Source organism: Macaca nemestrina, chromosome 2 (genome assembly GCF_043159975.1).
Source record: "Macaca nemestrina isolate mMacNem1 chromosome 2, mMacNem.hap1, whole genome shotgun sequence".
NCBI lineage: Eukaryota > Metazoa > Chordata > Mammalia > Primates > Cercopithecidae > Macaca > Macaca nemestrina.
In genome coordinates, this window is record NC_092126.1 from 110,773,929 (window position 1) to 110,798,998 (window position 25,070).

Consider the following 25,070-nt stretch of genomic DNA (forward strand, 5'->3'; position numbering starts at 1 on the left):
CCTCAACCTGTCCCACACCCAGGGGCTCGCAGGCCATTCTTCTCCCCGATAGCCCGGTGCTAGCACCTGCATCCTCATCTGAACCCGCTTCCCGACTTCTGCCCCGAGTCATCCGCAGTTCCCACTGAGGCACCACACTTCCTCCTTCTGACGCTCGGGACCCAGTTCTGCCCCGCCCCTCCTCCATGGCTGGACCGCCCCGCGCGGGAGCGGTGGGCGGCCCTGACCGTGCGGATTCTTCTGCTGCGCCCGGCCCTCGGTGCACTGTCAAGTCCACGGCCCTCCTGGGACAGACGCTGGGGATGGCTCAGGGCGTGTGTTTAAGACGTGAGCCCCGGTGACCCAGGGAGATGCCCGACCCGTGCGGTGAGGGTTTGTTTTAAAATTGCTGCGATGCTGTATGGTCTCTCATTCGGGAGTCTCTTTGGACCAAACGATACAATCCCATGACATTTTTAGAGGGTTACTGCTTTTCGTAACCGACTGGAGAGCATAAACAGTGTTGTAGAGCTTAGAGAAATCTTACTGTGTTGGAAGAACAGACGGGCAGGTTTGGCGTTGACTAAGGCAAGGAACTTATGTGGAGAGGTCCAGGTATGGTGATTGAACACAGGTGCCCTCTGAGACATCCGCTGTGTTGGTAGCACTGAGGGCTAGATAGAGCAGAAGTGAAAAGGAACAACCAGGAGGCTGTCGCAGGTGGGGGGCCTTGTGGGCATAGCACAGCAGATGCCAGAGTAAGCCCCAGTCTAGATGGTGCACCACTTAGCGAGATGCTTGGGAAAACAAATAGGAAAAAGAAAATGGGTTTTGAAGTAGTTTCCCAAGAAGCTATCTCCCCTCTTCTCTCCATACACCATTGCCTTAGTTCAGACAGTGTTTGAGTCCATCATTTAGCCTCTTGGGCCCAGGAAATGAGGCTAATTGATCCAAACTTCTAGAATTTTGTTAACTGTTATCCATACGTTACTCTCTTCATCTGCTGCTGTTTTTTTTTTTTTTTTTTTTTTTTGAGACGGAGTTTCGCTCTTGTTGCCCAGGCTGGAGTGCAGTGGTGCGATCTTGGCTCACTGCAACCCCCGCCTCCCGGGTTCAAGCAATTCTCCTGCCTCATCCTCCCGAGTAGCTGGGATTACAGGCATGCGCCACCATGCCTGACTAATTTTGTATTTTTAGTAGAGACGGGGTTTCGCCATGTTGGTCAGACTGGTCTTGAACTCCCGACCTCAGGTGACCCGCCTGCCTCGGCCTCCCAAAGTGCTCGGATTACAGGCCTTCTTCTGCTCTTTCATAAAAATACAATTGGATGAATTTTTCTAAGACACAACAAAACTCCTGTTTTCTTTCTTTCTTTCTTTCTTTTTTTTTTGAGACAGAGTCTCACTCTGTCACCCAGGCTGGAGTGCAGTGGCGCCATCTCGGCTCACTGCAAGCTCCACCTCCTGGGTTCACACCATTCTCCTACCTCAGCCTCCCAAGTAGCTGGGACTGCAGGCGCCCGCCAGCACGCCCGGCTAATTTTTTGTATTTTTAGTAGAGACGGGGTTTCATCATGTTAGCCAGGATGGTCTCCTGACCTCGTGAACTACCTGCTTCGGCCTCCTAAAGTGCTGGGATTATAGGCGTGAGCCACTGCGCCAGGCCAAAACTCCTGTTTTCTATTTTACAGAATGGAGCCAGTATCTTTTTTTTTTTTTTTTTTTTTGAGATGGAGTCTTGGAATAGAGCCAGTATCTTTACTTTTCCATTAGAGTTCTTCCAGAGTTATCCCAGTTCTTTCAGCATTTATTGAGTTCCCACTGTGTTCTTCATCTACTGTGTGCATCTGATAGAGGTACCCTAGATTCTGTTCGCAGTCACTTGTTGTTTCCTTACCATACTGTTTCCTCTTCTGTGCCTTTGGTCATGGAATTCCTCCTGCCTAGAAGAGCTCTCATTTTGCCCTGTGGGGTGGTGAGGTGCCCTTCTTCAATCTCTGTGAATTCATTTTCTTGTCTCCCATCCAACTTTCAAGGTCCAGCTTAAGCTCTCCTTTCTGCAGAACCTTTCTTAATCTTCCTACCTGGATTAATCTTTCTTTTCTCTTAATTCCTTAACTCTTTTCATCCTTTCCCTGGTGACAGTTATGTATACCGTGTTTTAACCCCGCTGTTCAAGTGTGCGTTACCTGAGAAGTATCCCTGTGTTCCTCAGAGCCTAACAGTGTACCCTCTACATAGTTGGCAGTCAGAAAAATCTTTCTCAAATGATTGAATGACAGCTGAGAGGAAATTTAGAGATGGTGACCATAAATATATGGGAATGCAGTGGATAAGATCTTGGCCCAGAAACTCCTAGGACGTATTTTTGTTTGAGTTTAGCCTTTGCTGCTCTGACCACTCACACGGAGCGGAAAGGGTATTGTGTGACCAGTGACTTCCCTCGAAGCACCTGGGCCTCCAGGAGAGGAGTTGCTCATTAGCCCTTTAGCCCGAGATGGTATCAGATATGAAACATTTCCTTCCATAGACATTGGAGGAAACTGTGCAGACACCACTGCAGCCTGGGGGACTCTTCCCAACCTGCACCCCCTTCCCCAACTGCAGAGCCCCTTCTCTGCCTTCTGCCACTGGTACCCTTGTCCTTCTTTATCCTTGCTCTGAGCTGTGGGAACCTCTGCCAGTGAATTGGAGCCGAGGGTTAGAATTTAATGTAGGATAGAAGGGTGAAAATTGGTTCTGTTTACATCAGCTGGTTAAGTACTATGCTGAACCCTGATAAGCAGACAAATAAGAGACAGCCTTTTTTTTTTTTCAAGGAATTCATAAAGGAAATTTAAAAATTAGAGTGATGACAGTAATGTAAGAGTAGAAGTATTTGTAGGCCAGGCGCGGTGGCTCATGCCTGTAATCCCAGCACTTTGGGAGGCTGAGGTGAGCGGATCACCTGGTCAGGAGATCAAGACCATCCTGGCTAACACATGAAACCCCATCTCTACTAAAACTACAAAATATTAGCTGGGCGTAGTGGCGGGCACCTGTAGTCCCAGCTACTTGGGAGGCTGAGGCAGGAGAACTCGGGAGGCGGAGCTTGCAGTGAGCCAAGATGGCGCCACTGCACTCCAGCCTGGGCGACAGAGCAAGGCTACGTCTCAAAAAAAAAAAAAAAAGAGAGAGAAGTATTTGCAGTGTATAGAAATACCAGCCTAAGGAGGGGCCATCAGAGAAGGCTTGCCAGAGATGGGTTTTAAAGGATGAATAGGAGTTTTCCAAACAGGTAAAGGGGTTCGTTGTTTGAGAGGACGGGGCTTTTGACACATCTTTCATGGTGGCCAGGGGACATGCCTTCCATTAAGGCATAATGTGAAATAGAAGCCAGAAAAGCAGGATGGTTTTGAACTGCAGTGGCTAACTGTAGGTTAGGATATTGGACCCACGTAACTTGTTTTTTTGTGTTTTTTTTGAGACAGAGTTTTGCTTTCGTTGCCCAGGCTGGAGTGCAATGGCACCATCTCAGCTCACCATAACCTCTGCCTCCCAGGTTCAAGTGATTCTCCTGCCTCAGCCTCTCAAGTAGCTGGGATTACAGACATGTACCACCATGCCCGGCTAATTGTGTATTTTTAGTAGAGATGGGGTTTCTCCATGTTGGTCAGGCTGGTCTTGAACTCCCGACTTCAGGTGATTTGCCTGCCTCGGCCTCCCAAAGTGCTGGGATTACAGGCATGAGCCACCACACCCAGCCAGACCCACGTAATTTTTTTAGTGGGGAAATGCTACTGGCCCTTCATCTTCTTAACTTGTACTTTGGAGGAAACTGATGATGGATAACTCTTGTCCTCTTTATCAGTGAGTGATTTGGCCTCAGGTATTACTGTTTAAAGTTCTTTCTTCTTTGTGACCCAAACACTTGCCCTTAACCAGCTGTACTTGAGCTCAAGTCCAGCTCACTTGGACTGAGCTGTTAGACATTCATCCCTGATTCATTCATTGAACAAATAATTATTGAGTGCTTGTCATGTGCCAGCCCTGGGTACAGTGGTGACAAAAACCTGTGTCTTGGCTGGGAGCAGTGGTTCTCACCTGTAATCCCAAACCTTTGGGAGGCTGAGGCAGGTGGATCGCTTGAGTCCAGGAGTTTGAGACCAGCCTGGCCAACATGGTGAAACCCCATCTCTACCGAAAATACAAAAATTAGCTGGGCATGGTGGTGAGCGCCTAGCTACTTAGGAGACTGAGGTGGGAGGATTACTTGAGCCCAGGAGGTGGATGTTACATTAAGCCAAGCTCACACCACTGTACTCTAGTCAGGGCAACAGAGTGAGACCCTGTCTCCAAAAAAACCCCACAAAACCCTGTCAAACTTACCTTCTAGAAATCTACACAGTAACCCTCATCCTCAAGTGCAGGTGTACGTCTGGCTGGTAGCCACCCTGCCTGTCACTTGGCTTATCTTCATCTCCCTTCCTCCCACTCTGGCTAAGTTGATCTCTCAATCTCTACTTTCCCATCAGGCTGCTCATGGCCTGTCCCCAGCTCGCTTCAGCCTGCCTCTCTAACTTCACTCCCCAATCCTCTCCTATGAGAACTTTCAGCTTCTCTTTTTCCACATCTGGTCACTGCCCTTGCTCAGGCCCTTACTCAAATTCCCTTCCTCCTGTTTATCACACGGGTTGAACTGTACTTCATTAGGGTCCTCTTAGCTGCCCAACAAGTGTGAGGGCCAGAAATAAGAAAGAACTTTACCCTCCTCTGAATTCAGACTGTCTTGCTCTGCACCACTGGGCTAGACTGCACCCCACACAGTGCACACTGGTTTTTTTTCTTTTTTTCTTTTTTTTTTTTGAGACAGTCTCGCTCTGTCACCCAGGCTGGGGTATAATGGTGCAGTCTCACTGCAACCTTTGCCTCTGGGTTCAAGCAGTTTTTGTGCCTCAGCCTCCCGAGTAGCTGGGATTACAGGCATGTACCACCACGCCCAACTAATGTTTGTATTTTTAATAGAGATGGGGTTTCGCCATGTTGGCTAGGCTAGGCTAGTCTCAAACTCCTGGCCTCAGGTGATCCGCCTGCCTTGGCCTCCCAAAGTGTTGGGATTACAGGCATGAGCCACTGTGCCTGGCCCACAGTGCACACTCTTGTTGCCTTTTTTTACTGTTCATTTTATTTTATTTTATTTTATTTTATTTTTTGAGACGGAGTCTCGGTCTGTCGCCCAGGCTGGAGTGCAGTGGCCGGATCTCAGCTCACTGCAAGCTCCGCCTCCCGGGTTCACGCCATTCTCCTGCCTCAGCCTCCCGAGTAGCTGGGACTACAGGCGCCCGCCGCCTCGCCCGGCTAGTTTTTTGTATTTTTTAGTAGAGACGGGGTTTCACTGGGTTAGCCAGGATGGTCTCGATCTCCTGACCTCGTGATCCGCCCATCTCGGCCTCCCAAAGTGCTGGGATTACAGGCTTGAGCCACCGCGCCCGGCCTTACTGTTCATTTTATTCACATCCAGGTAGAAGCCTGGTTTTTCAGGTTTATGGAATTTTTTCCCCTTCCAGATTTTCCATGGGATGGCTGGCTCTTGAAAAACTAACTTGCACATGTATGTACATACACAAACACACACATAGAAAGGTAAATAAGAGGACTAGAGGCCTTAAAGGCCCTTGGCTGTTCAGCAATGAGGGGCATGGGACATTGCCAGTTACCTGTGGTGGTGACCTGTCTTATCTCTTGTCACAGATTTGGAGTCACCCAGTTGGTCTGCCTATGCCTGTCTGTTCACTTGTATTTGTAGCAGAACAGCTCCAGGCACAGATGACCTGGATTGTCCATTCTTCTCTGACTTGAATCTCATACACCAGAGGCCTATATCCATTTCACTTAAGAGTTTAGACCAGATTCTTTCCTTTACTCAGTACGTAATAAAATACCTGTGTATAGGGAGTGCTTAACAAGCATTGGTTTAATGACCTAGTTTAGTTCTAGGACCTTCTGGGAGAAGACTCAGGTTACCTGTGTTGTTCAGACAGGCAAGGGGCCATTCAGAAAAGATGTGGGAACGAGGCCTTGAGTATTATTGTAGGGATTAGACAAGGGGAGGATGAAGGTACGTTCTTGTCCCCAGTACTCTTGGCCTGTGGCGGTTTTCTTTCAGGCTTGCTGACATGGACCAAGGAGCTGAAGATTTCACTTGGCAATGCGCCATTCTCTGAATATAATTAGTCTCATTTGAAATTTAGTAACTGAACATATACTGTATTAATTAACAATACTGGTCAGGCACGTTGGCTTATGCCTGTAATCCCAGCATTTTGGGAGGCCAAGGCAGGAGGATCACTCAAAAAAAAAAAAAAAAAAAAAAGGTCAGGCATGGGCATGGTGTCACGGCATACACCTGTAGTCCCTGCTACTCGGGAGGCTGAGGTAGGGGGTACGGCTTGAGCCCGGGAGGTCGAGGCTGTGGTGAACCAAGATCTCGCCACTCCAGCCTGGGTGTCAGAGACCCTGTCTCCAAAAAAAAAAAAAAAAAAAAAAAAAGCTTGTTTCTTGGAGTAGCCCAAGGAATGCCCTACATTTGAGTCAACTCTGGAAGTGGAGAAAAAAGAAACATAATGTAATTGGTGAACAAAGGTAAAACTAACACATGTGATGCCTTTTAATTGCCTTTTCTTCTTGGATTATTGCTTTAATTAGCATGATGAAATTCCAAATGTTATATCAAATTAAGAGCAAAAGAGTAAAGCATACATAGAAGAATGAGAACATACTAGTACAAGAGAAGGTGATGCAGAGGGATTAATACTAGGTCCAAAGTCAGGAAATCCATCTTGGGGTCCTAGCACTATCATTGCTCATCTGTGGTTTCCCATTTTTCTAATCTGCAAAATCATGGCAGGACCAGGATGGATGTTTCCAGTGATCTCATCTAGTTACAAAATTCTCTACTGTTTGGTGCTCAGTAAAATAGCAGAGTAGCATCATGTAAACAGCATAGCTATTGGAATCAGACCTTGATTTAGGCCTCTCATTCCTTTAATAGCTGAATGACCTTCAGCTGCCACAAAGATTATATAACTAATCTGGTCCTCACTTTTCTTACCTGAAACATGAAACTAGTAATATACTTCATAAGCTTCTGAGAATCAAAAGTTAATGCTTCTAAGTTCTTTTTTATTTTCAGTTTTTTAGAGATTGGGTCTTGCTGTAACACCCAGGCTGGAGTGCAGTGGCGCGATCTCAGCTCACTGCAGCCTCTACCGCCAGGTCTCAAGTGGTCCTCCCACCTCATCCTCCCAAATAGCTGGGACCACAGGCACACACCACCATGTGCCGCTAATTTTGCTTATTTTTTGTAGAGATAAGGTCTCACTGTGTTGCCCAGGCTGGTCTCAAACACCTGGGCTTAAGTAGGTGTATAAGTATATATACCTACTATGTACCCACAAAAGTTAATGGGGTACATGAGATTTTGATATGGCCATACATGTATAGTAATCACATCAGGGTAAATGGGGTATTCATTACCACAAGCATTTATCGTTTCTTTGTGTTACAGACAATCCAATTATACTTTTATTTTTAAATGTAATAAATTATTGCTGACTATAGTCACCCTGTTTTGCTGTCAAATACTAGATCTTTTTTTTTTTTTTTTTTTTTTTTTTTGAGACAGTTTCACTCTTGTCATCCAGGCTGGAGTGCAGTGGCACAATCTCGGCTCACCACAACCTCTGCCTCCCAGGTCCAAGCGATTCTACTGCCTCAGCCTCTCAAGTAGCTGGGATTACAGGCACCAGCCACCACGCCCAGCTAATTTTTGTCTTTTTAGTAGAGACTGTGTTTCGCCATGTTGGACAGGGTGGTATCGAATTCCTGACCTCAGATGATCCACCTGCCTTGGTCTCCCAAAGTGCTGGGATTACAGGTGTGAGCCACCACGCCCAGCCTGAAATACTAGATTGTATTCATTTTATCTAACTATATTTTTGTACTCATTAACCATTCCCACTCCGCTCCCCACACTGCCACTACCCTTCCCAGCCTCTGGTATTCATCATTCTGCTATTGGTTTCCATGAATTCAGTGGAGTTAATTTTTAGCTCCTACAAATAAGTGAGAACCTGTTCAGAGTTTGTCTTTCTAATGCTTGTAAGTTCTTAGTACAGGTCTTGGCCTATTGTAAACAATATTTTCACCTGAGCATCTTCCTTCCCTGTTTAGGAAATAACTTGAATCCTTATAACAGCTCTGAGCTAGACGTAGCAAGTGCTATTAACCCCATTTTACACATGAAAGAAGCCAGGCCTAGACTGGGCATGGTGACTCACACCTGTAATCCCAGCGCTTTGGGATGCCGAGGTGGGAGGATAGCTCGAGGCCAGAAGTTTGAGACCAGCCTAGGCACCATAGCAAGACTCCTGTCTCTACAAAATAAAAATGAAAATTAGCTGAGGCTGGGCACAGTGGCTCACGCCTGTAATCCCAGCACTTTGGGAGGCCAAGGCGGGTAGATCACGAAGTCAAGAGTTCAAGACCAGGGCCGGGCGCGGTGACTCACACCTGTAATCCCAGCACTTTGGGAGGCCAAGGCAGGTGGATCATGAGGTCAGGAGATCGAGACCATCCTGGCTAGCATGGTGAAACCCTGTCTCCACTAAAAATACAAAAAATTAGCTGGGCGTGTTGGCGGGCGCCTGTAGTTGCAGCTGCTCAGGAGGCTGAGGCAGGAGAATGGCATGAACTCAGGAGGTGGAGCTTGCAGTGAGCCGAGATGGCGCCACTGCACTCCAGCCTGGGCGACAGAATGAGACTCCATCTCAAAAAAAAAAAAGAAAAAAATAAGAGTTTGGGCCGGGCGTGGTGGCTCAAGCCTGTAATCCCAGCACTTTGGGAGGCCGAGATGGGCGGATCACGAGGTCAGGAGATCGAGACCATCCTGGCTAACACGGTGAAACCCTGTCTCTACTAAAAAATACAAAAAACTAGCCGGGTGAGGTGGCGGGCGCCTGTAGTCCCAGCTACTCAGGAGGCTGAGGCAGGAGAATGGCGTGAACCCGGGAGGCGGAGCTTGCAGTGAGCTGAGATCCAGCCACAGCACTCCAGCCTGGGTGACAGAGCGAGACTCCGACTCAAAAAAAAAAAAAAAAAAAAAAAAGAATTTGAGACCAGCCTAGTCAACATGGCAAAACCCCATCTCTACTAAAAATACAAAAATTAGCCGGGTATGGTGGCATGCGCCTGTAGTCCCAGCTATTTGGGAGGCTTAGGCAGGAGAATTGCTTGAACCCGGGAGGTGGAGGTTGCAGTGAGCTGAGATCGCGCCCTTGTTCTCCAGCCTGGGCAACAGAGTGAGACTCCATCTCAAAAAAAAATTAGTTGGGCATGGTGGCACACACCTGTAGTCCTAGCTACATCAGAGGCTGAGGTGGGAGGATCACTTGGAGTTTGAGGCTGCAATGAGCTATGATAGTACCACTGTACTCCAGCCTTCCTGACAGAGCAAGACCATTTCTAAAAAATAAAAATAAAAAACAAAAAACCAAGCCCAGATTTCACAGCATCTCAGGGGTACTGTTTCCTACTTGTAATCTGGTAACTCCTTTCTTTTCTTTTTCCCCTCGGTGGCTCTGATCCCTGGACGTGCCCTCTCTGAGAGCTCTCCACGGGTCTTCTCTTACTCCTTCAGAAAAGGATCCCCAGCTACTCCAAAGCCTGGCTGTTTTTGGAGGTTCTCTGGTCTTCCTGCCATTAGTGTGTAGGTACTGGGGTCCTGTCAGGGCCTCTGGTTCTTTCTCCTGGTCTGCTGCTGGGCCTGCCTTCTCAGGCTCCTTTGGAGCCTCATACTCCTTACTAGACTGTTTCGAGTTCTGCAGAGTCCCAGACCATAGCGAAATCAGGACAAGGTCTCTGTCCCTTACTCCAAGAACTTCACCCAGCCTCTTTCTTCTTTTTTAGTGGAGGAGTGATCAGAAGTCACAGAGGATTTTGTTAGGGTTTTAAAAATATCCTTTTTGCTTCTAACAGGCTCCAAATAATAATAATAACATAAATATCCTGGCTGCTCCACTGACTCATTGTGTGGGCAGGGATTCATTTTCTGTGCCTGTTTTTTCAGAGTTGTTTGTAAGAACCATATTTTTAAAAAACAGAAATGCTTTGGGAGGCTTATGTGGGATGATTGCTTGAGCCCAGGAGTTTGAGACCAGACTGGACAACATAGTGAGACCCCTGTCTCTACAAAATTTAAGAAAAGTCTGGGTGTGATGGCTTGTGTCTGTAATTCCAACACTTTGGGAGGCTGAGGCAGAAGGATTGCTTGAGGCTAGAAGTTCCAGACCAGCCTGGGCAACATAGCAAGACACTACCTCTACAGAAAATTAGCTGAGTATGCTAGCATGTGCCTGTAGTTCCGGCCGCTTGGAAGGCTGAGGCAGGAGGATTACTTGGACCCAGGAGTTTGAGACTACAGTGAGCTATGGTTGCAGTACCACTGTAACTCCAGCCTGGGCAACAGGACGAGACCTTGTCTAAAATAAAATAAATAAAATAAAATAAAATAAAGTAAAATAAAAATAAAATAAAATAAATTTAAATAGAAATGGATTGGTCTAATATGGAAAGAACATGGGCTCTGGAGCCCAAATGCCTGGGTTTCAATCATATCCCTATCAGTTATTAGCGCAGTGACCTTGGTGAATACCCTCTTTGCCTCAGTTTCCTCATTTCCTCATCTATAAAGTGGTGATGATAATAGTGTCTATCTCTTAGGGTTGTTGTAAGGACAGAGTGCTTACTAGGCACTTAGCACAGTGCCTGACTTGTGGTAGGTTCTCAGTAAGCATCTGCTGCTGATCTTACAGGAGGACCAAGATGAGACTCAGATAGAATGTGACCTCTAGGCATGATTTGCTAGGGGTGGGAGCAGCATCTTTCTGTCACCATTGTGTGAACAGCAGGGTCAGATGTTTCTAGTGGTATCACGGGAAGCCTTGTTTCTAGGACATAGGAGTCTCATGTCCATCTGATTCCTTTGGCCTCTATCCCACGAGACCTCTGAGCTACACTTTTACTCATTTTCTCTAACCTAAAAGGGTGGGCAAAACCTCTTACTGCAAGGGGGTTAACCACAGAACATTCTCTCATAAAGTCAAGTTTTACCTCATAGCTTAGGCCACATTTAAAAAATTAGTTAATTAATTATTTTTGAGACAGTGTCACACTCTGTCACCCAGGCTGGAGTACAGTGGCACAATCATGGTTCACTGCAACCTTGAACTCCTGGTGCCAAGTAGTCCTCTCACCTCAGCCTCCCAACTGACCAAGAGTATAGGCGCACACCACCACACCTGGCTAATTTTTGTGCTTTTTGTAGAAATGGGGTTTCACCATGTTGGCCAGGCTGGTCTTGAACTCCTAGGCTCAAATGATCTGCCCACCTCGGCCTCCCAGAGTTCTGGGATTACAGGCATGAGCCACTGTGCCTGGCCTATTTTTATTTTTTAATACAGACAGGGTCTCACTCCGACACCCCAACTGAAGTGAGGTGGTGCCATCATAGCTCACTGTAGCTTCAAACTCCTGAGCTTAAGCAGTCCTGCCTCAGCCTCCCAACTAGCTGAGACCACAGGCATGCACCACTGCTCCTGGCGAATTTTTAAATTTTTTTTTCATAGAGATGGGGGTCTCGCCATATCGCCCGGGCTGGTCTGGAACTCCTAGCCTCAAGTGATCCACCCCAGCCTACCAAAGTGCTGGGGTTACAAACATGAGCCATCATGCCCAACCCAAGGCCACTTTTTATCGTTGTGGTTTTGTTGTTGTTGTTGTCATGGTTTTTGAGGGAGTGAGTGGAGAGGGGGTTGAGTTGGATAGAGCAGAGTGAGGATTGTTAAATGCCTGTCAGCTCCCTAAAGTTCTTGGTAATTCCTTATGTTTGTGCATAGTTGAAAATTTCTAGGGGGATTTATTTCATGGCTTTTATCATATTCTCAAAGGACCCACAAAAGGTAAAACCCGCTGACAGGGGAAAGTGGTGTTCAAATACCATTTAGCTCTTTAGCAACTCTTAAGACATTTGCTTTTCAAATTTCAAACATATAGAAAAGTTGGAAGAATAATGCAGTGCTTGCCCAAATTCTCACTGTCTAGTTTTTTGGTTTGGTTTTGTTTTGTTTTTAGAGACGGGATTTACTCCATGTTCACCAGGCTGGACTTGAACTGCTAGGCTCAGGTGATCCTCCTGCCTCAGCCTCTGGAGTAGCTGAGACTACAGGTGTGCGCTGCACCTGGCTGATTCATTTTTTAATTTTTGTAGAGATGGGATTTATTGTTATGTTGCCCAGTCTGGCCTTGAACTCCTGGGATCAAGTGATCCTCTGACCTCGGCCTCCCAAAGTACTGGAATTACAGGTGTGAACTGCTGCACCTAGCAGATCACCTAGTTTTTTGTTTTTTGTTTTTTGTTTTTTTTGAAACAGTCTTGCTCTGTTGTCCAGGCTGGAGTGCAGGGGCGTGATCTCGGCTCACTGCAAGCTCCGCCTCCCGGGTTCACGCCATCTTCCTGCCTCAGCCTCCCGAGTAGCTGGGACTATAGGCACACGTTGCCATGCCCGGCTAATTTTTTGTATTTTTAGTAGAGACGGAGTTTCACCATGTTAGCCAGGATGTTCTCGATCTCGTGACCTTGTGATCCACCTGCCTTGGCCTCCCAAAGTGCTGGGATTACAGGCCTGAGCCACTGCACCCGGCTTTTTTTTTTTTTTTTTTTTTTTTTTAAGATGGAGTCTTGCTCTGTGGCCAAGACTGGAGTGCAGTGGTACAATCTCAGCTCACTGCAACCTCCCCCTCCTGAGTTCAAGCTATTCTCCTATCTCAGCCTCCCGAGTAGCTGGGATTACAGGTACTCACCACCACACCTGGCTAATTTTTGTATTTTTAGTAGAGATGGGTTTCACCATGTTGGTCAGGCTGGTCTCGAACTCCTGACCTCAAGTGATCCACCCGCCTTGGCCTCCCAAAGTGTTGGGATTACAGGCATAAGCCACCGTCCCCAGCTACCTAGTTTTGATGGATGTATTTCACCATATTTGTGTTCTCTCCAGATAGATAGATAGATAGAGATCCCACAAGCCCTTTGAAAGTAAGTTTTGGACATCACTTTTCCTGGACACATCTCAGCACGTTTTTCCTAAGAGTGAGGACATTCTCCTGCACAATCACAATATTATTATCATACCTAAGAAAATCTACCATAATTTTCCCCTATCTTTTATGACTTTTCTTTTTTTGCAGACTCAGATCCAGTTGGGGTTCTCATATTGCATTAGTTGTGTTCTGTCCCTTTAATCACTTATTTATTTATTTATTTGGAAATAGGCTGGAATGTGCACACAGCTCACCACAGCCTCAACCTCCCAGGCTGATTCTCCCACCTCACCCTCTGGAGTAGCTGGTGCTACAGGCTGGGCCACCATACCTAGCTAATTTTTTTTTTTTTTTTTTTTTTAATTTGTAGAGATGGGGTCTCATTATGTTGTCCAGGCTGCTCTTGAACTCCTGGGCTCAACAATCCTCCCACCTCAGCCACCCAAAGTGCTGGGGTTACAGGCTTGAGCCACCATGTCCAACCTGTTTAATCGTTTTTAATCTAGAATAGCCCACTGCTCAACCCCCTCCTTTTAAATGACATTAATTTTTTGAAGAGTGGGTTCATTGTTGCCCCATTTTCTTCATTTTTGTGAGTGTTTCCTTTTCATGTTCATCTGTCCTCTGCATTTCCTGTGAAAGCAATAATTTGCTGAGTATACAACACATCTGATAAGGCCCCTACCATTCCTTAATGCTTGTTGTTTGAGGTTGGGGTCACTGGCATGACCCTGCTGTCAGCACACAGTATAATGGAGGCATGTTTGGAATGTGAGCCGAACAGCAGCTAATATTCAAGGAAGTGACATTTCAGCTGAATCTTAGTAGAGAAGGTAGGGACAATGTAGATAAGCATTGATACCTGAGAGCAGTAATTCCCAAGTACTGTGGGCTGGTTGTCCCTGGGAGGTGCCAGAGGACAATCCTTGAAGGTTGTGAGGAGCAGGTTGTTTATTTTTGTTTATGTTTGTAGAGACAGGTCTTGCTCTTTTGCCCAGGCTGATCTCCAATTCCTGGCCTCAAGTGATTCTCCCACCTTGGCCACCCAAAGTGTTGGGATTACACGCTTGAGCCACCTCGCCCGGCCAGGAACAGGTTGTGCAGGGTCATAAACTCTATGCCAAGATTAGATTTGGTCCTAGAGGCTTTGGGAAGCTACTGCACACATTCTTTTTAGATTATACGTCATTTCCTGTCATATCACTGTCCTGAGGTAAGCATGTTTTGGTCTATCTTCTCCCTAGGGGTGTATGTGTGTTTCCGAAGGATTTAAAGCTAGAAGTGACCTCAGAGTTGTGTTAGAAATAACAATTCTGGCCACTTGGTAAGGGACGGATTTTTAGGGGTGGATTGTCCAGGACAGAGGTGGAGAGAGAAAAGAACTTATGGACACAGGGACTTTCAGGAGCTGAAACCAACAGGAGAACCAGGGTTATACTCAGAGGTTTGGGAAAGGGTTGCGTGGTGCTGTAATGAGCTCAGCTGTTACCTCCCTGCCATCTGTTCCTCTTCTCCCTTTGCTCACCAGGCAGATAGAAGCTGTCACACAGGCTTCCTGGTTCCCATGTGGCTGATTCCTTAGCCATGGTTCCTGGATCCTGGGAAGGGACCCCAGGAAAGATGGGTGGCCACACACATGGTGTGAGTGAGTGTGCTCCCAGACAGAGCAGGCTGCCTCATCTCAGCCTTTCCCAGCCTCTCTCTCCACCTTGCAAACCTTGGTCATGGCCTTAAGGAGCCCTGTGAGGTGGGTATCAGTGCTCTTAGTGTTTGTGGCGTGAGTGGATCTGGCCCCCCCAGATTGCTAGCCAAGACACCAGCAGCAAGTACTGCAACAGGGGCAGTTGCAGTTGCCTTAGTCTGGTGATCTGAGTTGAACAGGGGGCCTTTTGGGCTGAGCCTGTGCCTCCAGGCGGGTGTGTATGCTCATTGTCCAAGACAGTCTGCTCTGGAGGTGGTGAGTGCCACTGTGGACAGGCACTCTAGTGCTCTCTCTGATGCGGGTAGTGACCTCTCCTTCCTCACCTTCTCCCACCTGGGCCATTCTCCTCACATAGCCGCAGGTCTTTCCTCACAGATGAGGACACTGCAGATCACATATTTCTATGCTGTCCTTTCCCAGGCCAGGAGGATGGGTTGGTGAGAGAGGCTTTCTGTTCCCACTCTTGTTTGGTGCCTCTTGCCTGCACTTGCTATGAGCTTAAGGTTATGGTTGTGACCCCAAAACACAGCAGGGCCCAATCTAGGGAGGCTTGAGTTTGTGACCCTTTCTGGAATCCTTACTAGGACCCCATTTCAGTCAGCTGAGTTCCTTGGCTTCCTGAGCTGGCAGACTCCTGGACTTTGTAGAGAGGCTGCAGCATTAGGAGGACTTGCCAGAGTGCTGGTGCAGGGTCAAGGCTCTCATGGTCAGCATTTTGGTGCTGCCTCTTCATAAAGTCAAGTTCCTGGTGGTCCAGGAGACATGCTTATGGTTGTAGATCTGCAGTTAATCCTGAGCCCTGGTTGGTGCTTGCCCAGGACTCAGAGGGCGAGGCACGGGTTTTCTCTGCCACTGGCTTATGTTCTTCTCTTTCTTTAGTTTGTCCTGAAGAATTATGGAGAGAACCCAGAAGCCTACAATGAAGAACTGAAGAAGCTGGAGTTGCTCAGACAGGTAGGAGGAGAGTATTGTTTTTTTATGCATGGGTAGACAGGATTGGTTTGATAGGGAGATAAAGAAACCGCCTAGGCCGGGTGCGGTGGCTCAACACCTGTAATCCCAGCACTTTGGGAGGCTGAGGTGGGCAGATCATTTGAGGTCAGGAGTTTGAGACCAGCCTGACCAACATGGTGAAACCCCATCTCTACTAAAAATACAAAAATTAGGCGGATGTGGTGTCATGTGCCTGTAGTTCCAGCTACTCGGGAGGCTGAAGCAGGATAATTGCTTGAACCCAGGAGGTGGAGGTTGTAGTGAGCCGAGATCGTGCCACTGCCCTCCAGCCTGGGTGACAGAGCGAGACTCCATCTCAAAAACAACAAAAAAAGAAACCGCCCAGCCCATTTCTAGCTTTTGCTGTAAAGTGAAAGACAGCTGGATGTGGTGACTCACGCCTATGATGCCAGCACTTTGGGAGGCCAAGGCAGCAGGATCGGTTCCTCCTGGAGTTCAGGCCCAGGAGTTTGAGACCAAATTCAACATAGTGAGATCCTGTCTCTACAGGAAAAAAAAAAAAAAAATTAGCCAGGCATGATGGTGCACACCTGTGTCCCCAGCTACTCAGGAGGCTGAGGAGGGAAGATCACTTGAGCCCAGGAGGTTGGTACTGCAGTGAGCCAACCATGTTCATACCACTGTACTCCAGCCTGACTGACAGAGTGAGATCCTGACTGTTCAGAAAACAAAACAAAACAAAAAAAATGAAAGATGAGTGACTCTTCCTTTGACTTAAACACTTAAGAGACCATTGTAAGGTTATTAATTGGCCTAATTTCCATATTATTGTGTCTCAAGGAATAGGGAGGCCTGAGGAGAGGGAGAGAAACAGGAAAAGGCCAGCCAGTGAAGCAGCGATAACACACGGGACATTTATAAGTCTGCCGTCTTCTATGGGTGCAGTTCATGGCACCAAAAACAATTACAATAGTAACATCAAAGATCACGGATCACAGATCACCATAACAGATATACAGTAAAAAACAGTTTGAAATATTGTGAGAATTACTAAAATATGACACAGAGTCATGAAATGAGTGCATGCTGCTGGAAAAATGGTGCCGACAGGCCTGTGTGATGCAGAGTTGTCACAAACCTTCAGTCTGTAAAAAACACAGCACCTGCTAAGTGCAATAAAATGACGTATGCTGTATTTTTCCCTGATTATTTTATGTATTATTGGATAACAACATGTTTTCCCTTATGTTTTTGTTAGAAGTCTGAGAGTCTGCACTGGCATGGCTGAGCTTGAGTACCAGTGATGTAGATACATGCCATAGAAATCAGTAGCTGTTAGTGTTTTCTTATCTGTCATGGACCACATACCAATCCTTGCAATAACCCAGCAGCATTAGCAACTATTTTCAGTATACTACCCATCAGTAAATTTTTGGATATATTTTCATTTAGTCTAGTGGGTGAAGATATTTTCTTTTTTTCTTTTTTTGAGACCTAATCTCACTCTGCCACCCAGGCTGGAGTGCAGTGGCATGATCTCAGCTCACTGCAACCTCCACCTCCCAGGTCCAAACGATTCTTCTGCCTCAGCCTCCTAAGTAGCTGGGACTATAGGTGCCCGCCACCGTGCCCAGCTAATTTTTTGTATTTTTAATAGAGACAGGGTTTCAACTTGTTGGCCAGACTGGTCTCGACCTGCTGACCTCAGGTAATCCACCCGCCTCGGCTTCCCAAAGTGCAGGGATTACAAAGGCATGAGCCACCGCGCCTGGCCTGGGTGAAGATATTTTCTCTGTCAGTTATTCAAAGTTAGTACAAGGCCAGGTGCAGTGGCTCAGGCAGAGGTTGCCGTGAGCCAAGATTGTACCACTGCACTCCAGCCTGGGCAACAGAGCAAGATTCTGTCTCAAAAAAGAAAAGCTAGAAATTATTACACTTAGTGAGGAAGGCATGTGACAAAGCTGAGATAGGCCAAAAGCTAGGCCTCTTGCACCAGATCACCAAGTTAGGAATGCAAAGAAAAAATTCTTGAAGGAAATTAAAAAATAATCGAATGATGTCATATCTCTGGATATCAGATTCTCCCCCTTCCCCAGAATTTGCTAGTTTTGTTTTTGTGTTTTTGATTGTTGTAGGCTACCCCTGTGCCAAGAATCAGCCTGAAATGTAAACTTAAAGTTTTTTTTTTTTTTTTTTCCTGAGACAGGGTTTCGTTCTGTCGTCCAGGCTGGAGTGCAGTGGCACAATCCCGGCTCACTGCAGCTTCCATCTCCCCAGTTCAAGCCATCCTCCCACCTCAGCCCCCAGGTAGCTGGGACTACAGGTGCACACCACTGCATCCAGCTACTTTTTAAATTTTTTGTAGAGGTGGGGTTCCCCTCTGTTGCCCAGGCTGGTCTCAAACTCCTGGGCTCAAGTGATCTTCTGGCCCCAGCCTCCCAAAGTGTTGGGATTAAAGGTGTGAGCCGCAGCACCCGGCCTTGTAAACTTAAGGTCTTCACAGGTCTTTTCTGAGCCTGTACCATTCTACATGCGCAGTGACTTTCTCATTTCCCCTATATATGTGGTTGCTTTTGAACATCTTACTCTTGAATGTCTGCCTCCCAAAAGAGGAAAAAGACAAAAATGAAGAAGGGAAAAGATGCCAGGCCTTTAGATCCCTTGGAAGTTACTTCAGCTAGGGGTGGAGAAGCTTACAGCCATGGAGGGAGGTGCAATAGTGGAGGAGCTGCCTCTTTCTCTGTACCTCTGTGATCAGAAGCAGCAATCAGCAAGATCTCCTGTATTTGGAGTACAGAGTCCTTTTTGTCCATGCTGGCTCCCACAAGCTGCTCCTGGAACTGGTGCACAGCTACCTCCCAGGTGCTGGGGGTGGGGGATGGGTGACTGCTACTATGGTAGGGGCTGAAATTGACCAAAATTAATGGCAATGAACTGCACTGTCAAAGCCTTCCCCTAGAAGTTGCAAGCCTTCAATAGACTCCAGAGTTAAGTCAGATTCTGCCAGTGCAGCTTGTCTTGGTGGGGAGACAGATTTCTGATGCTTCTTATGCTGTCTTCTCAGAACCCTCCTCATAAATTGAATCTTCTAAAAGGGTTTATTTGAACAAAGTTTGAAAACCAGTGAGATTGGCCGGGCGCGGTGGCTCAAGCCTGTAATCCCAGCACTTTGGGAGGCCGAGACGGGCGGATCACGAGGTCAGGAGATCGAGACCATCCTGGCGAACACGGTGAAACCCCGTCTCTACTAAAAAATACAAAAAACTAGCCGCGCGAGGCGGCGGGCGCCTGTAGTCCCAGCTACTCGGGAGGCTGAGCCAGGAGAATGGCGTAAACCCGGGGGCGGAGCTTGCAGTGAGCTGAGATCCAGCCACTGCACTCCAGCCCAGGCGACAGAGCCAGACTCCGTCTCAAAAAAAAAAAAAAAAAGAAAAGAAAACCACTGAGATAATCTTAGCCTCTAGGACAACCATCATTTTGCACACACAGGCATACACTATACACAAGGATGCAACACACCCTAGAAGGAGCATTACCACCAATCTCCAAAGCGTCCTCTGAGACATATCCTCCAAAGCATAAGGCAGACAACCTGCACAGAGCAACGGGCTGGGTAGAGCAGCCCCTGAGAGAGCTGTGAGCCAGCAGCTTTCAGACCTGTGCTTTTCCAGCGCAAAAAAAGCTCACACAAGGCCATCTGGGGTAGCCACTTCCCCTTCCTGGGACTTGGTTTAATTTATCCCAGCAATGTGCGAGTTGGACTAGATCACTGTTTCTGTTTCTGTTTTTGTTTTTGTTTTTGTTTTTGTTTTTAAAGACAGAGTCTCACTCTGTCGCTCAGGCTGGAATGCAGTCTATCTCGGCTCATTGCAACCTCTGCCTCCTGGATTCAAGCGATCCTCCTACCTCAGCCTCCTGAGTACCTGGGACTACAAGTATGCACCACCAGGCATGGCTAATTGTTGTAATCAAGCAATCCTCTGCCTCAGCCTCAGAAAATGCTGGGATTACAGGCATGAGCCACCATGCCTAGTCTTGATGACTGTTCCTTAAACTTTTGAAACCCCAGAACAAATTTTCTTACATAGGACACTGATAATAATCTTTCAGTGAAAAAGTTATTGGGAGCTTTAGGCAATCCTCTTTCCCTCATCTGAGCCTCAGTTTCCTCATCTGTAAAACCAGGGTTTGAATAGTTGTTTCTAAGAAGACTTCCCTTTTGAAACTCTGGAGTACATTCTTGGCTCTGTGATTACAGGGAATAAAACTGACAGGTGCAGAGGATGCTGTGGGGGTGTCACAGCATCAAGCTGTCTCTCAGACTCCTCTGTGCAGTTCGTCTGAGAGTCTGACAGACCAGGCTACAACCACAGGGGGCTGCATTCTTGGATGGATTAAAGGGTACAGGTGATCTCTTGGATCTGGAGGGGAGACTGCTTCCATTGTTTCCCAAAGATGGTTTTAGGAAGTACAAGACAAATTTTATTTTATTTTATTATTTATTTATTTTTGAGACCGAGTTTTGCTCCTATTGCCCAGGGTGGAGTGCAATGGCAAAACCTTGGCTCACCACAACCTCTGCCTCCAGGGTTCAAGCGATTCTTCTGCCTCAGCCTCCTGAGTAGCCACCACCATGCCCAGCTAATTTTGTATTTTTAATAGAGACGGGGTTTCTCCATGTTGACCAGACTGGTCTCAAACTCCCGACCTCAGGTTATCTGCCCACATTGGCCTCCCAAAGTGCTGGGATTACAGGTGTGAGCCAATGTGCCCGTCTTATTTTTTATTTTATTTTATTATTATTTTTTGAGATGGAGTCTCACTCTGTCATCCAGGCTGGAGTGCAGTGGCGCAATCTTGGCTCACTGCAAGCTCCGCCTCCCGGGTTCACACCATTCTCCTGCCTCAGCCTCCCAAGTAGCTGGGACTACAGGCGCCCACCACCATACCCGCCTTATTTTTATAATTTTAGTAGAGACGGGGTTTCACCTTGTTTGTCAGGATGGTCTTAGATCGAGACCACCTGACCTCGTGATCTACCCACCTCGGCCTCCCAAAGTGCTGGGATTACAGGTGTGAGCCACCATGCCCGGCCTTTTATTTTATTTTTTGAGATAGGGTCTCACTCTGTTGCCCAGGCTGAAGTGCAGTGGCATGATCATGGCTCACTGTAGCCTCCACCTCCCAGGCTCAATCACTTCTCCCCCTTCCCAAGCCTGTAGTCCTAAGTAGCTGGGACTACAGGTGTGCATCACTGCACCTTGCCAATTTTTGTATTTTTTGTAGAGGTGGAGTCTCGCCATGTTCCCCAGGCTGGTCTCAAAATCCTGGGCTCAAGCGATCCTCCCACCTTGGCCTCCCAAAGTGCTGGGATTACAGGCATGAGCCACCATGCCCAGCCAAGATTTTTAAATATTTTTATATGTGCTACTTTAGTGAGTATTGAAAAAAACTGTGTGGCTAGTGCATCACACCTATTATTTTAGAGCTGTTATTGCTTAGGATGTGGCTCTTGATTTTAAAAATGGGTTGTTTAAAGAAAGATGTTAAGTACAAGTGGTATTTGGATATGGCAGAGGTCATGATGGAGGGGTATGATAAGAATGACTAGATTTGAGAAGCACTGCCCTAATGCTGTAAGCTGTGGCTGTGACATGCCTTATCCTTGCACTGGGCATTCTAGAGGCCTCACCACCAGGGAGATTATCATCCCTGTTTAAAGAAGAGACTGAGTTTCAGAGTCTCCCAGGATACTGCTGGGAAGTGGTGTAGAGTACAACTGATGCCTGACTCTTCTGTTCTGCTGTCCCCAGGGTGTATGTACCCCTTCTGAGAGCATCTCTGCCAGCAGCTCAGAGCTGAGCTCCCTGAGTGGAGTGTCCTGGAGGATTTCTTCTGGCTAAGTCCTAGTGAGGGGCTCTGGTCCTCTGCAGGGGGCTGAGGGCAGACAGGTGTCAAGCCGTCCCCCTCACTGTGCACCTGCTCCTTGGAGGGTGTACTGTTTGCTTTTCTGTTTGTTTAAGCAGAGGGTTCATTTGTTTTTTTGTTGTTTTCCCCCCAAAATAAGAATAGGTCTGTTGTTTATCATAAATATTGAAAATGTTTAATATAAAGAATACATAAACAATATGAAGAAGTAAATACATGTTTCTGTCAGATGTATATCCATTTATTTATTTATAATTATTATTTTTTGAGACCGAGTCTCACTCTGTCACCCAGGCTGGAGTGCAGTGGTGGGATCTCAGCTCACTGCAACCTCTGCCCGCCGGATTCCAGTGATTCTCCTGCCCAAGCCTCCTGAGTAGCTGAAATTACAGGTGTACACCACCATGCCTGGCTAATTTTTGTGTTTTTAATAGATACAGGGTTTCACCACATTGCCCAGGCTGGTCTCGAACTCCTGGGCTCAAGAGGTCCACCCGCCTAGGCCTCCCAAAGTGTTGGGATTATAGGCATGAGCCACCTCGCTCAGCCATATGTATCTATTTATATAGAATAAGATAAATTACTTAAATCTTATCATCCCGAGATAATCACAGTTAACATTATGGTATACAATCTTCTGAATCTTCTTTTTGTTTATGTACCTATTTGTGGTTTTTTGTTTGTTTTTTCTTTTGAGACAGAGTTTTGCTCTTGTTGCCCAGCCTGCAGTGCAATGGCATGATCTCAGCTCACTGCAACCTCCGCCTCCTGGATTCAAGCGATTCTCCTGCCTCAGCCTCCCGAGTAGCTGGGATTACAGGCATGCACCACCATGCCTGGCTAATTTTTGTATTTTTAGTAGAGATGGGATTTCACCATGTTGGCCAGGCTGGTGTTGAACTCCTGACCTCAGGTGATCCGTCTGTCTTGGCCTCCCAAAGTGCTAGGATTACAGGCGCGAGCCACCTTGCCTGGCCTATGTACCTATTTGGATATGGATATCAGTATTTGTATGATTCCATTTGTTACATTCTTTTTTTTTTTTTTGCCCAATAGCATGCCATAGGCTTCTTAACATATGAATAACTAGAGACTCTTGTCTTTAGTTTTCATGGTTGCAGAATATTCTCTTGTGAGGCACCTTGACATAATTAATTTAAAACAGTCCTCTTTAATGGGAATTCTGGCGGGTATCCAGTTTTGCCTTTTTGTTTTTTTTGAGAGACAGAGTCTTGCTTCATCACCCAGGCTGGAAAACGGTGGCACAACCGTAGCTCACTGCAGCCTTAACCTCCCGCTCAACCGATCTTTTCCCGTCAGCCTCCCAAGGAGCTGGGACTAAAGGCATCATCACACCTAGATAATTTTTAAAATTCTTTTTTGTTGAGACAGGGTCTTGCTACATTGCCCAGACTGGTATCTAACTCCTGGCCTCAAGCGATCCTCCCACCTTGGCCTCCCAAAATGCTGGGACCACATGTGTGAGCCACTGCACCTGATCTGGAGTCCAGTTTTTGACCCTGGTAATAATGCTGTGATAAATATCCTTCTATTCATATCCAAGCATTTACTTTCCTGGATGTCTGTTACTGTAAACTGTGAGATATAGAACTGTGGGTCACGCTGAGTGGCAGCTCACGCCTTTAATCCCAGTACTTTGGGAGGTGGAGGTGGGAGGATCACTTGAGCCCAAGAGTTTGAGAACAGCCTGGGCAACATGGCAAAACCCCGTCTCTATTAAAAACAAAAAACTGTGGGCCAAAAGTTAAGTACAGTAAAAAACTTAAAACATGTTGCAAATTGCTTTTCAGATATTTGAGATGGGCTGGGCACAGTGGCTCACACCTGTAATCCCGGCACTTTGGGAGGTGGAGGTGGGTGGATCACAAGGTTCGAGACCAGCCTGGCCAAAATGGGGAAACCCCGTCTCTACTAAATATACAAAAATTAGCCAGGCATGGTGGCGTATGCCTGTAGTCTCAGCTAATAGGGAGGCTGAGACAGGAGAATTGCTTGAACCCAGGAGGTTGCAGTGAACACTGTATTCTAGCCTGGGTGACAGAGTGAGACTCTGTTTTTTTTTTTCCTTAAAAAAAAAAAAAAAGAAAAACTACGTGGGATGGATTCAGTCAGCCAGCTGCCAGCCCTGGCTTGTGGAATGGTTTGTTGAACGACTATAGGTGTAGCCATGGACTTTTTGGGATCCCTTGGCATGTGCAGTCGGCCAGCTCTGATGCGTTTTCCTGGCTTTGTGGGTTAGCTGGCCTGCCTGTCCACTGCCCCATATGACAACAGGCCTGCTTCTCCCATCCTGCCCCCCCAGAATGCTGTCCGTGTCCCACGAGACTTTGAGGGCTGTAGTGTCCTCCGCAAGTACCTCGGCCAGCTTCATTACCTGCAGAGTCGGGTCCCCATGGGCTCGGGCCAGGAGGCCGCTGTCCCTGTCACCTGGTGAGAGCCCCAGGAAGGGCTGGAGGATCCCGGGGGGGAGTCTGGGTGGTGGGGGTGCTCCTTCCCTCCCTTCCCCCTTCTCCTTGCTGCATAGGATGGGGAATGGCCTCGTATGGTCCCCCTAGGCCTCCCCACAACCCCACACTGGAGTAGTTAGTCCCCTTACCTAATCTCAGGGCTCTGGCCAGTTCCTGCCCTCGAGATAACTGGGGTGCCATGTCTGCAGGACAGAGATCTTCTCAGGCAAGTCTGTGGCCCATGAGGACATCAAGTACGAGCAGGCCTGTATTCTCTACAACCTTGGTGAGCTGCCTGATCCCTTCCCCATGGCCCTACTCCCCAGTCCTGCCAGCCTAGGTTTCAGCTCTTCAGATGGCCACGAAGGCAGTGGGCTGATAAAGGGAGAACTCCAGGATTCCCGCCCCTCCACTGACTTCCCTACAGCCCTGCCAGCTCCTCTGCTGTTTTCTGGTCTGGGCCCATGGGGAGCCTCTGCTGGGGCGAGGTTCTACTGGTCTGGTTGCCACACAGAGTTGCCACTGTGTGCTCTGGCTGGGAGAGATGGCCTTTCTTCTTTGACTGGACAGCCCCTCCCCACTGTGGTTTGGGGCTGCTTCAGGAAGGAGAAGAGCAAGGCTGGCCTCAGCTTGCCCTGCTAGTCAGCCTTAGCCTGGCTCAAGGGAGAAGCTTGGGGAGCCCCAGAGTTCTGTGCAAACATCCCTGAAGCTTCAAGATTGGACCCCTTGGACAGGAGCCCTTCCATCCTCTGCCAAATGCAGAGCAGGAGACTGCGGACTGGGCAGGACTTCTGAGTCTCGCTGTTCCCTCCAGCTTGGGTGTCCTTGGACTCATTGCCCTGGTTCTCAGAGCCCTGTTTTCCTGACTGTGGATGACAACAGTGCCCCTTCTGCCTCACCTTTACA

General features: G+C 47.4%; 1 protein-coding gene across 4 annotated transcripts in view; it reads left to right on the forward strand.

Annotated features, from left to right (window-relative positions):
* The window catches only part of LOC105480383 (protein tyrosine phosphatase non-receptor type 23), a 33,135-nt gene that overhangs the window by 316 nt on the left and 7,749 nt on the right, over positions 1 to 25,070 (forward strand). Inside the window, exons 1-4 of one of the 4 annotated variants that reach the window (XM_011739126.3) lie at positions 146 to 366; positions 15,694 to 15,768; positions 24,020 to 24,147; positions 24,374 to 24,450. In XM_011739126.3, coding sequence (XP_011737428.2) covers positions 24,110 to 24,147; positions 24,374 to 24,450 — 115 coding nt within the window. In that variant the 5' untranslated portion in view covers positions 146 to 366; positions 15,694 to 15,768; positions 24,020 to 24,109. Of the gene's footprint in view, positions 1 to 145; positions 367 to 14,642; positions 14,860 to 15,693; positions 15,769 to 23,088; positions 23,220 to 24,019; positions 24,148 to 24,373; positions 24,451 to 25,070 lie in introns of those variants that run through there. The other 3 variants (XM_011739127.3, XM_011739125.3, XM_011739128.3) reach the window with 3 other exon arrangements.